Here is an 18138-nt window from a genome sequence, read left to right as displayed (position 1 = left end):
GTGCCATTCACATTGTGCACTCTAATTGAAAATGAATGCTCAATGAAGGAGAAACTAGGGCCATTTATGAAAGTCAAGCAACCATTAGAGACTGTGATTAGCCCACTCATGAGTTCAACATTTGCTAAATCAACTTCAACTAAGCAAAAATAGGAAGCCTAGTAGCAACAATCTCATGTAACTGCTCAACCTATGCAAATAAACCCACAAAAGCTAACCAAGGATACTGCCACTCCCTATTAGGCTAAGGATTTGATCAAACAATCAACCTCGACTGACAAAAGTAACCATCCCACTAACTCAACTACTACCACTTCTGAATGGGGATTTCAACAGCCACAACCTTTGGATGTGAGACAACAGTCGCCACGTCCACAAAGGAACAAGCCCTAGTAAATCCACTCTCAGGAGTGATCTTTCAAAAAGCATATTTGTCGTATGTAGATCCTCCAGAGCACTTAAAGCCAAGGCATAAGAAGAAAACACTTGTGGAGATGGTTGAAGAGATAGCGGAACAAACTCACGAGCTAGAAATGAAGTGTTTAGTCTAGCTAGACAATAAGCTAACATCACTCATGCATGCATATATTTTCCCTAACATTGGTAAACAGACAAAAGAGCACATAAAGCTCTTAGAAAAGCCATTGATGTGGGATGAGCAACAACACATCTACTCTTGTTACATTGTTGGAGGGGTTTTAGTCGGAAGGTTGTATCCACAGGGGATCAGAGAGAGAAGGAAGTAGAGAATAAGAGATAGAAGATAAGAAAAAGAACAATGTATAATCCTTTTCAGCCTTCCGAATCTTCACCACCCCTCTAATCTCTCTTGTAAAGATGAAAACCTCATACATCTTTGTGCAAATCACATATAGCAATCTCTCTTGCCTAGAGTCAAAACCTTGTGGAAATTGCGCTTCTTGCTTAAGTCTAGCACTATTGTTGGAGAAAGGCTAGACGTCCATGGTGAATTGAAAGTCTTCTTCTTTTTCTTGAGAGTGATCCTCCTCTTTTCGATGTAGTTGTTGGTAGTGGTGTCTTTGGTTTTGTTGAAGTAGAAGAGGCTGGTTTGAGGAGCAGAAGAAGCCATTGTTGTTGCCAATAGAGAGGGTTGACTTCTTGGTTTTTCATGGAGTATTGAGAAAGCCATGAGAGAGAGAGAGAGAGAGAGAGAGAGAGAGAGAGAGAGAGAGAGAGAGAGAGAGAGAGAGAGAGAGAGAGAGAGAGAGAGAGAGAGAGAGAGAGAGAGAGAGAGAGAGAGAGAGAGAGAGCATGCAAGGTATCATGCCACTGAAGTAAAGTGGCATTGTCACTGTACTAGAGTAATAGTACCACTTGGCAGGGCATTACTAGTCATAAAAAGGGGGGAAGGTGTGTGCCGAATTGTTGGGCATTTTTTCCATCTCTATTTTTCCTTTTCTTGATTAATCCACCTCCAAATTGACATGTGGCAACGCCAAGTTTTTTGTGGGGTTCAAAGAAGGGCGAGCCTTGGTGGTCATGTGGTCAGATGGGTAGTTTGTAATAAAAATTGCCAGAAATGGGTGGGCCCCAATAGATGTCCCTAAATAGGCCCCCTTACCCTAATTGGGCAGGTCTACCACATCTTATCCTAAATAGGTTGAGTTTCGAACCTCAAATTTCTCATTACAAAAAAATTAAAGAATGCTAAATTTAGAAAGACATCTCAAAGCAATGTTAAGGCTTTAGCGGACCTTAATAATTGTGTTGGGAAGGGCGTTATCTTACAAATAACTTTCTAGACGGATGATCAACTCTCGATGCCCGAACGGCGGTAATGTGGTTCTTGCGGCTGTGCGAGAGAACGCCAGCTAACATGCGTCCCCTTCTCCGGCTTCATCGGCTGTAGGGCATTTCTGCACAGAGAACTTTAGAAATCCGAACCCTAATTTTCTCTGCGCCTCAGACAAGACAACAGATCCTAGCTCGATGAAGAGAGCCGGCGATGCCTTTGGCGATCTGTTGCGCCAGACTTTCATGTCCAGGGACGAGTACAGGGAGCTGCGGGAGGAGGAGAAAGTGTGGCGATGGCTGCTGCGGCCCTTTCTTCTGACCGTGGCCTGCTTGCTGTTCGCGTCCGTGCTTGTTGCGGCGTTCGTCTCCCTCAGCGTGGTCTTCCCAAGGGGAGGAAATCGGGCGTTCTGCTCCAAGCACCCCCTGCCTCCTTCTGGCATCACCGATGATTCTATGCATTCCTACTACTTCACAGAATATGAAGCGACACAGTTCTTCTGGCTTATGAATTTTATCCCAACCGCCCTCCTCCTCTGCATTTCATCCCCATACCTGATCGCAGGTACACCTAGTCTCGAAGCCAAAGTGGGAACGTTTTATTTTTTACTCACCTTCGATATTATCTATCTCGCTGTATTGGATCCTTCCCCTACCTGATCGCACGGTCGTCAAAGATAGACCAGGATTATTTATTCACTTGCCTACTACATCATTTGAATCCCCAGTAGTGGTCGCAGGAACGTCTAGTCTCAAATGTAGATCATGATCATATTTACTTGCCTGGTGTATCATGTATATTGTAGTGGACAATTTATGTTAAATATTTTGTTGTATTGGATTCTAGGTCATCAAGGATCAATGGCATACACCATGGGATAGGAGTCTTCATATTTCAGTTCCAACAACTAGATTCTTATGGTGTCTTTTCTGTGTTCCTGTGGAATTTGTCTTCGGCTAATAACATAGATTTGTATATGATCTCTTATCCGAACTGATAGCCACCAACATGCTACCGAGCTTGTAGAGATCAAGTCGATCTGAGAAGCCTCATGGGTGCATGCATTGTTGTATCCTAGTATTAAGCATTATTGCTGGTCTTTGCAAAGTCCCAATGCACGATTGAGAGTAATCGATGTCTGTGCGTGTGTGCTAAAAGAACTCAAATTGGTTTTTAGCATACATCAATTCATTATTTTCACTCTTCTAGTCTTGTAGCCAAGATCAATTGGTTGTTGAGGGTTTATTGGTCTGTCCTCCTCCCTCCAACAAACCATTAGAGACTGCTTCAATGGATCCAAGATGTGGGAAGAAATTGGCCATATTATTAGTGTTTTTGGTCTAACTTGAAATTGAGACCATTGTTTTTGCAATTAACAAGCATAAACAAGTATTAGGTTGATGATGGTGGCAAATATGCAGTAAGGTTTGGTGATGATGTGACATTTTATAGTTTGAGTTTACAATAGTTGTTTTACTTGTGGGTATTCTTTGTTATAATATCCCTATTTATATCACATAGGACAACTATGACAACTAAGGTAAAGGGGTAGGTTGCACAAGGGCCCAACAATTTTACTTTAGCCTTGATAACTCGAGAACTCAATGAAGAAGAGTGGATAAGGTGTTGTGACATTACCTTGGTAATCATTTTACCAACATGATTGCAGCAAGTGCAATTTTTAGTATTGACCATTGCATATACCTTGTATCTAAATGGACCTCCTAGAATACAATTGAGCACTCTTTTTGATGTCACATCATATGCCATGTCAAGGAGGCATGCTTCTTATTGCACTATTGCGAAACGTTTATATTTCAAGTGCTGTCTCATTTGCTTAGAATTGGTTGTTACCTTCTAAGGACATTTGGAATGTTGTCAAGTTTTAGATACATCATGGATTCCAGGCATAGTTTACATTGAAAAGTGTAAATAAATGGTTAGGGTTTGTGGGAAGCAATAGGTTGTAGGCCAAACATTGAGATATAGAATTCAAAAACATAGATAATGAATGACATGATGAATCATGTGCAATGATTATAGGTTGGAGACTTGAAGTCCATGTCATTGGGTGAAATTGGCTTGTAGGTTTGGTCTAAATGGCAATTTCATAAACCAAGCTATACACATGAAATAAATTAGCAAATAAACAAAAAACTCACCAAATAGGAGAGTTAGAATGCGCTCTTGCATAGTATATGAAACATGGTAGATCCTAAAGGTTGATACCCCTTTTCAATATTTCTTTATCAATATTTAAAGCTTGTATGGATCACAAGTGACTTGTTGTCACAAAAGGAATACTCTCTTGATGCGAGTGATTCCTATATGCCTTGCTTTTTGAATTAGCTCAAACTTGTCTTCAATGCAGTATCCTCAATTGATGTCATGAGGATATACATTTTTAATTCTTAGCTTTGATATTATGAAATTGTGCACATGTACGGTGCACATGTGAAGGGCAAGTTAGTTAAGGCATGATAATAGCCTAAGTAGTCCAAGTGAACATTGGGTGACATTGACAATAGTTGTACAAAGTTATGCTGGCTAGGTACCTGTGGCTACTTGGTGTGAGTTTGGATTCTAGGCCATTAATTGAGCCATTAAATATCCAATGGTGACATTTGTGGGACTAGCCATTAATTTATAAATTAGTATTGGTCCAAGGTCAATTAATGTGGATTGGGTTTCATCTTCCTTAGAGACTTGCCCTATTATCAACATGGAGGCTTTTCCTCGAGGCAGATCTTGTGATATCTCTTGAAGCTATCATAAGTGTTGCTTTTCTTAGCTTTTGTAGTCAGGATGCTTCATTCACATCCTCTTTCATGATACTCAACACCACATAAAGATGGACATTAGGCTGCTCTTTATTTTTCGGTATCGACATCCATGGTTGAGAGGGGGTTTCTGCCCTTCGTTGGTATTCTACGAGTTTCAACGTTCGTCTTCAACATTAGCCTTCCTTCTCTATTGCACCTCCCCTTTGTATTGCATGATCATCATCATCTTTGTCAAAGGATACTAAGGCAAGTGAATAATTTTTTTCCAAGGGACACTATCCAAAAGTGGCACTTGTTATGTGCGCATTCTCATCATGTAGGATTACTCTATGCATCTCATTGTGAAGAGCATCCCTAAGCAGATTGTGAGTTGTTTTCCACTAGTGGTTCTTTCACCATCTTATCACCATGCCTACATACTTTTTCTCCCTTTTTCTATGAGAATGTATAATGGAAGAGAAACACGAATAGAGAGAGAAAAGGAGGAGAAAGATGATAGGAAAGAAAGAGAAATTTGCATGGAATTTAGAAAGAAAGTTGAATACAATGCTAGATTGATCAATCCCTACCTAAGCCCAAAGTGATTGTGAGGGCATCAGATCAAGCTAAAGATAATGGCAGCATTGGAGGCAGAGAGGGAGATGTAGATGGAGTGCGCAACTTGTAGCCTTGCTACTAAAGATATGTAGTAGGCCTATTAGGCCATCAATGGCCCTAAACCTCCAAATTTGATCAAGCAACGAATTACTACTAAAAATATATAGTTGACTTGCCCAAAGCTGGTTGATTAGTCCAATTAAAAATGTTGATGTGGCACACTTTGGGTTGATGGTTGATGTTTGGGGTTGCATAACATTTGGTAGGACATGTGCAATTATTGAGATATTGTGCATACACCTTTGACACAAACTGGAGGAAGGAATGCACACAAAACTGAGTGGAAAAGATAGAGCTCCAATATCTTTGTTTGACTTTGACGAAGCTCCCAACTAGGAGATGACAAATTGATTGATTAAAATGGTAGGCTAATGCCTCCTCTCAAATCTTGGGAGTGAGCCTGTGGAAGAGACTTAATGAAGAGATTTGTTGCATTATCCTTTGTGGAACAATAGACAATCGGTAACTCAAAATTCATGATCTGCTTCACAACAAAGTGGTACTGAACCTCTATGTGCTTCGTATGAGTATGAAACACAAGGTTCTTTGCTAGATCTAAGGCACTTTGGTTATCCATGTGCAATTATGTGGGTTTTGTTTGGGGAATGATTATCTTCGTCAACAAGTGATGGAGCCAAATTGTCTTGAGTTGTAGAACGAAGTGCACAATACTTGACCTCTGTAGAAGATAAGGCCATGGTAGGTTGCTCCTTGTTGCTTCATAATATGGCTTCTAATGCGCGGGAGAAAGTAAAACCTATAGTGGAGTGTGTCAACTCCACACCACTTGCTCAATTTGAGTTACTCTATCCAGCAAGAGTGACCCCCTCTCCACACATGATCTCTTAGGATTGACTCCTCTTTAAGTAGTGCAACATGCACAAAGTAGCCCTTTAGTGAGCTTGACTAGGAGTCTTTATGAAAGAAGACAACAATTCTACCACAAATGAGATGTTTGGCCTAGTATGGATGAGCCAGATTAGTGATTCAACAAGATGTGTGTATTGTGTAGTATGCACAAGGGGATCTTTGGTAGTAACCAACTTGGACTCAAGGTCCATGGAGCAAGAAATAAGCCGACACTTGGCCATACCAAACTCTGAAAGAAGCTCGAAGATGTACTTGTAATGGGAGATGAAAATGCTTTGTACCATCTGATAGAGCTCTAGACCACGCAAGAAGTGAAGGATTGCGAGGTCCGTCTTGTTGAACTCTTGCCACAAGATCTTGAGTTTGATCAATCTCTTGTGAGTTACTCCTTGTGATAATCAAGTCATTTGCATACAAGATGACTAAGGCACACTTGTCATCTACAATTGTATAATGAAGGTTGGGGTCATGATTTGAGCGATGGAAGTGACTCTTTAATAAGAATCAATCAATCCTGTGGTACCAAGCCCTAGGAGGTTGCTTCAAGCCATAAATAGCCTTTTGCAATTTTTAGACACAATTTTCCTTTTCTTACACAAGATAACTAGGAGGTTGTGAAACATAAATCTCCTCCTCAAGTATGCTGTCTAAAAAGGTAGACTTCTCATCCATTTGAAATACAGGCCAACGGTGATCGGCTGCAAGAGCCAAAATAGCTGGAATAGTAGACATATGGGTTGTAGACATGAAAGTTAATAATCCAAACCCGCTCCTTGGGTAAAACCCTTGGCAACAAGCCTAGCTTTGTGCTTGTCCAAGGAACCATCAGCTAGGTATTTAATCTTAACGATCCACTTCACTCCATTCACATAGAGTAAAGTTGTGAACTATCCCATTGGGCATGTATCCTGGCTGATCTATGTGGGTCTAAAGGGTTGCAAGAAAGTGAGTAACACCTGCATTCTCCATGACCCGTTGATACCATTGAGAAATGGTGATAGGCTCATCTTGTTGTGAGGGAGATCGAGAGGTCTCATGTACCTGCAATGCACATGTTTGGGAAAGAGACTCCCTCTCATTGGGTAAAGGTAGATCCCCGTCATTAGAAGAAGAGGGTTCCTTCTTAGACGGCTCAAGCCCCCTAGAAGACACCCAAGGGGATGGGGAAGAAGTAGAAATAGTTTAAGAAGAAGGAATAGGAGTCGTCAAGGTGGAAGAGGAGCAAAAGGGGGAAGACGAGAAGGAGTACACTGACACTTATCGGCCAAATAACTGTCCTAGGGTCAAAATTGATACCAACTGACCCCAAAGCCCAACTAGCATAACTTATTACAACTTTTACACATCCTTGCAATACCAAGTGGGGGAGTGTTATATTAATAAGGTAAATTACGGGAAATAGGCAAGAGGGATGATCGTCTGGGGCCTTGGGCGTCCGAACGGGGTTTAGGGGAGCCTAGAATTAAAGAGAGTCCAGGAATAGTAGGACTCACCAATAAAGTGACGGCTGGCAATCGGATTACGATGAGAGTTGCTAGCAATAACTAGGCAAGGTTGGGAGGAAAAAAAGAATCTCGTGCCCTTTGAGTGTCGGACTGTGTTCTCTTCCGCTCTCTTCATCTTATCAGTCAACTTATAACATTGGTATTAGAGCTGCCATCGCATCCTGCTGGAGTCGTCGGGTCCTGATTTTGTTAAGCTATTCACGAAGTCTTTTCAGGCGACTAAGGCGAGGGTCAGGCGACTAAGGCGAGGGCTAGACGATTTGACGGACACGTCACCCGTCATTCGTTTAAAGACGCCGCAAGGAGACGTAAATCGTGTGACGTTACGAAGAGCGTGAGACGCTGCAGGGAGTCGTAAAGAGTGAAACGGTACTTCACGTGCCACACGCCACACACGATTGTCTTCGGAGAGCAGTTTTACAGCGGATTCGTCACCAGCTGACTGAAGTCAGAGATCAAATCCGTTGCCAGTTGACTGAAATCACTCAGACCCGTCCTATACATAGAAGACATACTAGTGGTTCACGTGACCATTAAGAAGGGGAATATTTAGTCCCGTTTCTGCCAATAAACTTCATTTCTAGCGTGACTGGCTTAGTTCGGGAAGATAAAAATTATTCCTCACTCTTCGGGCTTATTAATAAAACCAGCAACAGTTGCCCTGTCATTATAGCCAGGGAAGTACTTTACTTTGTATACAAATTTCTTATCTTTGCTTTCCAATTCCAGTGTATTAATGGCAGAAAAAGGGGAAGAGGGAGTAATGGAAGGTTCTAGTTCTGGGGACCACCCTATGGTAGATCCCCATGAAACGGAGATGCAAGAAGAACAGTGGGAAGAATTCTTTGCCACATGAGAACAATTTGATGATCTAACTGCTCGTGTGCAGGCACAGGGGGTTCAAATGGAATTTTTAACTCAAACACTCACTGAAATAAAATCTCAATTAACTTTATTACTACAAAGGGATAAAAATAAGATAGAAACCTCGGATATCCCATCTTCATCGAAAGATTTAGATCTGACTATGTGAGATCCTAAGGAACCTCACCACAAGTTGAGGGATAATCCAGTTCTAAAAGATATGAAACCCCCTTAGTTTCACGAGGAGGAAAAAGATAGAAATAAAGATACTATCTTTAATTTTCTCCAAAAATGGGAAGATCTACATAAACTTAAAAATACTCCACCACATCTCCAAGCACTGGAGGCCAGTTTAACTTTGGGGCCAAAAGCGTATAAATGGTGGCGAACTTTAAAGGAGGCAAATAAAATACCTGAAACTTGGGCTCAATTTGAATCCGTCTTTTTGAAAGAATTCCTTCCTAAAAATGAAATGGAAAGAAATTGGAAAGATTGGGATTATGTCAGACAAAAGGAAAGACCCCTGTTGACATATTTGGAGGAATATCGTGAGATAATTCTCAAATTGGAAGGAATAGATGAATTTCAAAAGACAAGAGGATTCATTAGGGGACTAGATAAGGCTTGTAAAAAGGAAGTAAAAAGGAGTTCACCTAAGACGCTGGAAGAGGCAATTAAATTTGCATTAATCAATGAAGATAGTACGCGTCCAGGTACACTCACTAGTCTCACTGATACGGAGCCCAAGTCTAAGGAATTGGAAACCTCAAAATTTGTGGGCAAATTTAAAAGGAAAATGCCATTTTTTAAGGGCAAAAAACAACCTTTTGAAAAGAAACAATATGTAAGGCCAAAGTTAAGTCTAGATGACTTTGATAAGGCAAAAAAAAAAAAAAGTTGTGTTTCAATTGCCTATCTCCTAACCATGCTGCTTGGAATTGCCCTCAAAGGAAAAAGGGGGAAGACAAAGGAAAGGATAAGGACAAGGGCAAGGGAAAGGAAAAACAAATCCATGTAGTGCAGACCTTAGAATTAAAGGGACATGAAAGGTATAAATCTTTAGAGGTCTTGGACATGGATGTACAACACAAGTGTTGTATGTCAACTTCTATGTGGCAGCCTACCTTTGGGCCACATGATTTAGTTAGAGTGCACGGATTGATAGGTGGAAAGAAGGTTAGAGTCATGATTGATGACTCTGCTACCCATAATTTCATAAATTATGCACTTGTCAAAAAATTGAAACTTCCCCAATAAAAGAGTGGGCATCAATATGTTGTTCGTATGATGCAAGGTCAAGATAATAAAATATGGGATACAATGGCATCTAATTTGGAAATTGAGATCCAAGGATATAAAGATAAACTCGATTTCCAAATTATGAATATGGAAAGAGCCGATATTGCTTTAGGGAGGGAGTGGCCATGGGGATTGGAACCATCCTTAAAACGTAGTTATCATCATAATACATTGGAATTTGAAAGGGATGGTAAGACTTTTGTCATTCAAGGTGAACATGAAGTATCTGATAATCCTTTGCTGTGTTCCACTGAGGTTCAGAAGCTGATAAAGAAGGAAGCTTGTGAGGTATATATGTTATGGTCTCTTCCTGTACAAAACACTTTTACTTTTTGTAATATAAAGCAACAATTTTTTTATGTTTGTGAGTTGAATGTAAATAATGAATTAAGTAGTTTGTTAGATGAATTTAAAGATGTGTTTCCTTCTGATTTACCAAGTGGCCTTCCACCAGATAGGGGTGATATAAATCACCCAATTGACACAAATAAGGATACATACCCTATTTCTAAACCACCTTATAAGTTAAGTGAAACGCAGCACCAAGAAATTGAAAGACAAATTAAGGATTACCTTGATAAAGGGTTTATACAACCCAGTAATTCACCTTGGGCTTCCCAATTTTATTAGTAAAGAAAAAAGATGGTTCTATGCGACTTTGTGTTAATTATAGAGCACTTAATAAAATAACGGTGAAGAATAAATTTCCTATGCCCAGAATGGAAGATCTTTTTGATCAATTACAAGGGGCAAAATTCTTCACAAAGATAGATTTAAGATCAGGCTATCACCAAGTAAGAATTAAGGCACAAGATGTTCCTAAGACAGCATTTCGCACTAGATATGGGCATTATGATTTTTCGGTGATGCCTTTTGGCCTCACTAATGCACCAGCTACCTTTATGAAGCTGATGAATAGTGTCTTATGGCCCTATCTAGGACATTTTGTAGTAGTCTTCTTAGATGATATCTTGATCTTTAGTAAATCAAGAGAAGAACATTTGGAACACTTACAATTGGTATTCCAACTGTTAAGAACACATTACCTTTATGCGAAGAAAACTAAATGTGAATTCTTCGCACAAGAGGTCAAATATTTGGGGCATATTATCTCGAAAGAGGGAATCAAGATGGATCCAAAAAAAGTAAGGGCAATTATTGAATGGCCATCTCCAAGGAACCTGGAAGAGCTATAGATCTTCCTAGGTTTATCTGGATTTTATCGTAGATTCATTCAAGATTATGCCAAAATAGCTGTTCCAATGACAGACCAACTTAAAGGGAAAGGAAAAAGTTTTAATTGGGGAACATACCAAAATGAAAGTTTTCAAAAACTTAAAGTAGCTATTGCTACAGCTCCAGTACTATTAATTGTGGATCCCAATAAACCATTTGTGGTTGAAGCCAATGCCAGTGATAAGGCGATAGGCGCGGTCTTATTACAAGAAGGTCGACTAGTTGCTTTTGAAAGCAAGAAATTAGACCGTGCAAAACAAAATTATTCTGTTTATGAGAGGGAGCTATATGCCATAGTATATGTAATGAAGAAATGGAGGCACTATCTGTACGGTGCCAAACTTTTGATCTTGTCGGATCATGAAAGCATTAAGTGGCTTAATGATCAACCGGATCTACACGGACGTAAAGCGAGATGGGCCGAACTCCTCCAAGAATTCGACTATGAGATAAGATATAGAAAAGGAAAGTATAATATAGTAGCTGATGCACTCAGCAGAATGCCCATCATAAATGAATTGAGTTTTACTCAGTTCACTTCCGATTTGCTTGAATCTTTAAAAGGGAAATGCTAGGTTGATCCGGCATATTCCAACGTATGGGAAGCAATAAAAAATGGGGATCCAAATGAAAGTGCTTCTACTGAGGAAGGAATATCTGAGGATGTTCAACAAGGAAATGGAGCATCAGGGGTTGCTCAAACCGGATTCAAGTGGAAGAATTTTACCATTGATAATGGTTATTTACTCTACAAGGGTAGGGTATGTGTCCCGAAAGATAAAGAAATAAGGCGCCAGATACTCTTTGAGTGTCATGATACCCCTAGCGCAGGACATCCAGGAGTTAATAAGACTTATAGTCTTATTAAAAGGCAGTTCTATTGGCCTCGAATGAATAAGGACGTCCTTGACTATGTGGTCAAATGTAATAAATGCCAGGTTAATAAAGCTGAAAGATTGAAAATGGAAGGACTTCTCCATCCACTAGAGATTCCTTCAGGAAAATGGGAGAGTATCTCCATGGTTATTGTTGCATTACCCAGAACAGAGAGGGGGCACGACTCTGTGTGGGTGATTGTGGATAGGTTAACCAAAATGGCTAGGTTCATTCCAACTTCAACTGAGGTTAAAACACCAGAATTGGCTAGATTGTTCGTAGAGAACATATACCGATTGTATGGCTTTCTGGCAAATATAGTTTCTGATCGGGATAGAAAATTTGATAGTCAATTTTGGCGTGTGGTATTTAGTAAGTTGGATGCTAAACTTAGCATGAGTACGGCAGATCACCCGCAAATTGATGGGCAAACTGAAAGGATTAACCAAATCCTTGAAGATATGCTTAGGGCATATGTAAGTAAAAGGCAAACTAATTGGGAAGAGTATCTACCAATAGCAGAGTTTGCATATCATAGTGCCAAGCACTCTTCCATTGGATATAGTCCATTTATGTTAATGTATGGGTTTCAGCCCAGAGCTCCTCATGCAGTAGGACTGCATAAGGAAAAGGTTCAGGCAGCCAAGGACTTTTTGGAGGATATGAATAGTATATTAAAATTTGCTTAAGAAAATATTAAGAAAGCTCAAAATCGAGCTAGAGCTTATGCAGATCCTCACCGAAGAGACGTCTCCTTTCAAGAAGGAGAATTGGTCTATCTTAAAGTGCTTGAACAAACTAAAACCATGAAAACGGGACAATGTCCAAAGCTTTCACCCAGGTATTGTGGTCCTTTCACAATGCTTAAAAAGGTGGGAGAACGGGCTTACCAAGCTCCAACTACCTACTCATAGTAAAATACATCCAGTTTTTCAATCGGATCCATAGGAGTAGTAATGGGCCGACAAGTCTCCATCTCAAAAGTCACCAAGAGCTCTTGAATGTACCTCTACTGAGAGATGAGAATGTTAACAGTCATGTTTGTTATGCCTTGTCATCTCGTGCCTGTGAGCCTCAATCTGAGTCAGACGAGGACATTAGGAGCTCTGACATGTCCGTCATGTGTTATGATGGGGGAGGCTAGTCACTCTCGACTAGCTGTCTTAGGATGTGTATTTCTTTTTGGTCTCTTTTAGTGGGTAGCCACTGGCTGCCCGGCCACTTTTTTGGTCATTGATGTGGGGTGCCCATTTTAGGGCATTTTTAGGGTTTGTCCTTTTGTCTATTTATAGGCAGCCCCCCTCCCCACTTGATCACTTGTCTTCTTGCAGATTCCGACACTCCTCCTCCCCCGTGGTGGTGCTGCCATCTCAGGAAGTGTAGACTGCATGTGCCAAAGGTGATCTTGTACTTATATAACATAAGAAAGAAACACTAGATAGTATCCTTTGGCTCGAACTTCATTTGTTGGAGCTGTTCATAGAAGGTAATGGCATGCATAGTTGAGGGAGCCTCATACAACATTTGAAGCTTCTCCCATACCGTTACAACGATCCTATAGGAGGTGACCGTCGGGAGAACCTCTTTAGAGATGCATTAGAGAAGAGTAGAATACGCACATTCATGATCAGATTCCCATGTAGGCACAAGTTGCTCATGGTTGATAGGGTCCCAATCATCTAGGACAGGAATGGGAGGGTTAGGCCGCACAACAGCTCCAAAAACCATGTTTATCATCAGTAGGACAGCAGGCAAGTGCCATTGGGAGAGGATAGGATGAGAAGATAAGGGAAAGCAGAGAGAGAGGACAGCCAAAACACAGCACCTACTGCACTATCAGGAGTTCACATGTAGTGCAAAGAGGAGCTGATCAGAAAATGACTGCAAAATCTGAGAAGTCCAAGGTGAAGACAGTCAGCAAACATTGACTGCAAAATCTGAGAAGTCCAAGGTGAAGACAGTCAGCAAACATTGTTAAAAGGTTGGAAATGCTGTTGCCCAGCCTGAAAAGCATCAAATGCTGAAAATGCAGCAGCTGTAGGTCAAAATGCAGACAGGCAAGGCATTAAATGCAGTCATCAACATGAAAATAAAGCAGAAAGTCAAAAACACAGGCAGCTGATGACTAAACACAGGTATAGAGGCTGAAAATCAGGCCATTTTGAGCAAGGACAGGTTGCTTGGGCAGCAGCAGATAGGAGGCTGATCAGCAGCAGCTACGTGTGAGGGTAGACTGCACAACATAAAACAGCACCTAGAGCCCAAACACAGAGGTGTCATACCATGTCGGAAGTGAGTGTAGTGATGGAAGCGTAGAAGGCTGTTGTAATAGACAGCACAGCACAAGAGAAAACAGAAGAAAAACAAAAGAACATTTCACAGGGAGAACTCAGAGATATGCTCGAAAAATGGAATCCATATATTGAACCCGAGATAGTTGCGTGCAACAGTGATTCATTGGTTGTGTAGGCATTGGCACTGGCTCCCTCTCTCCAATAGGCCTTGCACTGGGAATTTGCAAGTGGGTGATGATGATACAAATTGAGGAGGGAGCCAAATATATAGGAATAAAATAATGCCAAGAAATAAACAGGTCAGCCATCATATTGTCATAGTGTAGTGAATGTGGAAGTGTATGGACATAAGATTGAAAGAAAATGAACACGAGAGAAAGGGAGAGAGAAAAGAAACAGAAGAATGTAGAAATCTGTAGTCAATGAATGTTGAAATGAAGAGGACAGATATACAAGGATTGTTGATGTATTTCCTTGAGCTGTCTCTCTCCCACCAGCCCTTGAAAAGCAAGTGAGGAGGGCAGGCTGCCAACTAGGCGCCTAAATAGGAGGAAATTATACAATAAAATAATGCAGTCGGCCAGCAAAACTGGCTGACCTAATCAAAAAGCTGCTGACTACATCAATAATGAATAAAATAATCATCAACTAATCCTTAATCCTCCAGCTGCCATGTGGCATTATTGCCCTCCGAAAGTACCTTCTAGAGAAGTTGCTGCACCAATGGTAACCTGAGAAATGCTAGTCCAGGGGATGACTAATCTCTAACACATATGCATATCCCTAGACTCACCAAGGAGCTGACTAATTTGCTAACACCTATTGTATAATTTGACCATCCCGCAGCCTTTTGATGCCAGATTTTTCAAAATTTTCTTTTATCTAGTGACCAGTCAAAAGCTTTCGAAAGGAAATTTGCAAATAGCTCCTTTTTGATGCATGTATACATGTGCATGTGGATGATCCTCAGTATGTGCATTGTCCGTGCATGCAAGCATATCTATCAAGACATGTTGTTCAAGAGGAGAGCAAGTCAAAATATTAATCATGGTTCTTTTCTGCTTTGGTGTTTTTTCTGAGTTTCCATATTTTGTGATTTTTCCACAGCTTCTTGATGATATACAATCAAATTGTGGCAGGTATTGCTGTAGCTTACTCTGCTCCAGAGAGACATGGCTGTATAAAGGTAGTGGAAAACAATTGCTGTGCATCAAAGCGAGGTAAATTACTTTTCTACTTTGTTTCAATTTTTGTTACTTCAGAATTTTTCTGAAAAGGGTGGTTCATTCCCAAATACACCCACTAGAAGTACCTGAAATTCATGCATTTTCAGCCAAATGTGCACCTACTAACTTCTATATTAGAATTGTTTAGGTGTGAGATAAGATATTTCTTCCAATACAATTGTCGGCTAGCAGTAAGGTTCTTAGTGGAGTGGGTTCGAAATCAGTTTTTAGGCTAGTAACTTCATAAATAAGTCTTTCAGGCAGATGAATTGCATAAGACTTTTGAGTGTGTCAAATGTACTGGCAATCATAACAGAGATATTACTCAATTTCTAGATTAATGTGAATGGTAAGTATTCCAAGTTTGAGGGTGAAATTATTGTTGAAAAGCTATTGTATGTATCATGCCTTCTGCCAGCAATACGAAAACAGAGAGCTGAGTGCCAAAGTGTGAATCTAAAGAGGAGGGGCCTTTGTCATATGGGAAATCTTATGAGCATCAGTGTTTGTTGCCTTGCACTTTGATGTCTGTTCAGAGATGTCTAGACTGCTAAGAAAAAGAGGAGACCTTTGTGGTATGGGAAACCTCATGAACACATCTATTTGTTGGGTTGCACTTTGGGGGTCTGTTAAAACTTACTAAAGATTCATCTTTGTTTCAGGTGGAGTGCGTTGCCTAGCTACTTTGAATGCTTCCTTTGCGGTTGTGTTTGGCTTTTTAGCTGTTTTTTTGGGCTCCATGATTTTACACTTCAATACAGATTGCTCCCCTACTTTATTCTGGTGCTATGAAGTAGCTTGTTGGGGCTTGGTATTTGTGTATAGTGGCACTTTCTTCGTTCTTCGTCGTAAAGCTGCAGTAATCATGGATGAAGGTGAGTATTTTGGGAGCCGAACGATTGGTATGGAATTGCTGGAAGCAACGGTGGACCCAGAAATGGAGAGGCGCTTGAATGCAGGATTCAGATCATGGATGGGCTCATCAATTCTTCCATCAGATGAGGAAGATGGACCAGTATTGGGGGGCCTGGATGATGATTGGGATGATAGTGATTTGTATGTAAACCCCGACCGTGGTCTCGACAGCGAGATAAGAAGCCGACAATTCTAAGTTTGCCATTGAGCACGTAGAAAGTTTCTACAATCTGTACACTATGTATATGCTTTTAATTTATGAATATGAATGTTTTTAGCAGTCAGGTCAGATGACCAGTTTATAGAGTTTTGAGCATCATAATGGTCCACAGATATTTACCAAGAAAAAGAGGAAGGCTAAGACACAAAATGAGCTCAGATGTAAGTTTAGTTTGTGTGTGCGCAGAGCGTGGAGTAATTTATATTGCTGGTCCACATTTAGGTTTCCACCACACTGGGTTTTCCGCAGTGTATGCTTGCTATTAGTATGTATTTGTTTAATCCCATATCTACACAGTTGTGGTGAAATCTATGTTGTATGCTCTGTACTTAGTTTTTTAGGTCTGGGCTCACATGAATGTGCAGAGCCAATGTGTATGTCTAATCCAATACAAGTTTCTTATAAAATAACATTGTTATAAAACATCATATGCAGTGCATCTGCTATATTTCTGGCAAATTATTGTACTTAGAGCGGAAGGTATTTTTGGAGTTATAGATTCCTTTTACATTTTCATTTCAACAAGGCTAGATTTGCAGTAGTTTTAGGTAACGATCTTCGTAGTGTTAGACACATGTACTAGTATATACTAATTTTCTTTGGTAGTTTCCACACCAGCCACATTATTTCATCCTAATGGTAGACATTGTATGTAACTATTAATAACAATAAGAAATGCATTCTATTGGATTAAGGGGTGGTGGAATTGAGACGGGATTTTCATCAAAGTAATAAGGGATGAAAGCTTTTTTGTTTGAGATGGTTAAACCTCCGTAGGATGGGACCCTCATTGGTGACCCTACCAAGGAGCAACCATGGAGAGTTCGAGCTATCAGGTGTGGATTTTCACCAATACACCATACGGCATTCCCCCTACACTCCCAAGTTATGGGCCCAAGTCTCAATTGCTAGGCAATCCAATATTGAAACATGGTTCTATGATATTTTCTTATTTAAGAGTGATTTGTAAGCAATGGTCTGCTTGCTATTAAATTGTAGCATATGCGATCCGCACATTACCTTTCAAGTGAACTTAAATAAAAAGTAATAAATAAAAAACAAATGATGTCATAAATTAACTTCTTGTTTTTACGGATGGTCTCACATTATGAAATGGAAAGAACTTGAAAACCTTGATTGAACATTTCTACAAATGGATAGTTGGAATAGTAAGATTTTCTCAATTGATTGCTAGTTGTGAAGGATAAAAGATTGCACATAGAGGAGTAACATGGATCCATGAATGTGAAATGGATGAAACAACTTTGGTAGTAACAAGTTTGGTTACAATTTGTAAGGATTGCTTTGCAAAAGTGACTACCTCTTTAATAATGCTGACATTCCAAATTATTCTAGTGTTAAGAAGCATAAGCTCATACAAGAAGAAAGGTATCAACATATCACATTTCTCCTTTTCCATCATGTCTCCATAGTTAAGCTAGTACCCATGTAGATGATCACTGAAAAGCGACTTGTTTTGTCTTTGAGGTATAGTTATGCTTGTTTCACCAAATATAGTTAAACCTTGAGATTTGGTGGTTGCTTTCATGAATTGAGGCTTCACTCATGTATGGGAAGCTAATTATTCCAACATTGTGCTTGCAAACTCTTTGGTGGACACAAAAACTTATAATTATGAG

The 18138-nt window shown here is 40.1% G+C and overlaps 1 protein-coding gene across 1 annotated transcript; it reads left to right on the top strand.

Moving 5' to 3' along the window:
- Nucleotides 1-1764: 1764 nt before the first annotated feature.
- On the top strand, nt 1765-16551 carry LOC148041349 (uncharacterized). The gene is made up of 3 exons (XM_087679092.1): nt 1765-2317; nt 15277-15357; nt 16026-16551. The coding sequence occupies exons 1-3, from the start codon at nt 1951-1953 to the stop codon at nt 16472-16474; spliced, it is 897 nt and encodes a 298-aa protein (XP_087535218.1). The 5' UTR covers nt 1765-1950; the 3' UTR covers nt 16475-16551.
- Nucleotides 16552-18138: the final 1587 nt, after the last annotated feature.

Source organism: Lygodium microphyllum, chromosome 1 (genome assembly GCF_053477565.2).
Source record: "Lygodium microphyllum isolate KBCC chromosome 1, Lygodium_microphyllum_v1.1.10, whole genome shotgun sequence".
Lineage (NCBI taxonomy): Eukaryota > Viridiplantae > Streptophyta > Polypodiopsida > Schizaeales > Lygodiaceae > Lygodium > Lygodium microphyllum.
This window is presented reverse-complemented; position numbering and strand designations above follow the sequence as displayed.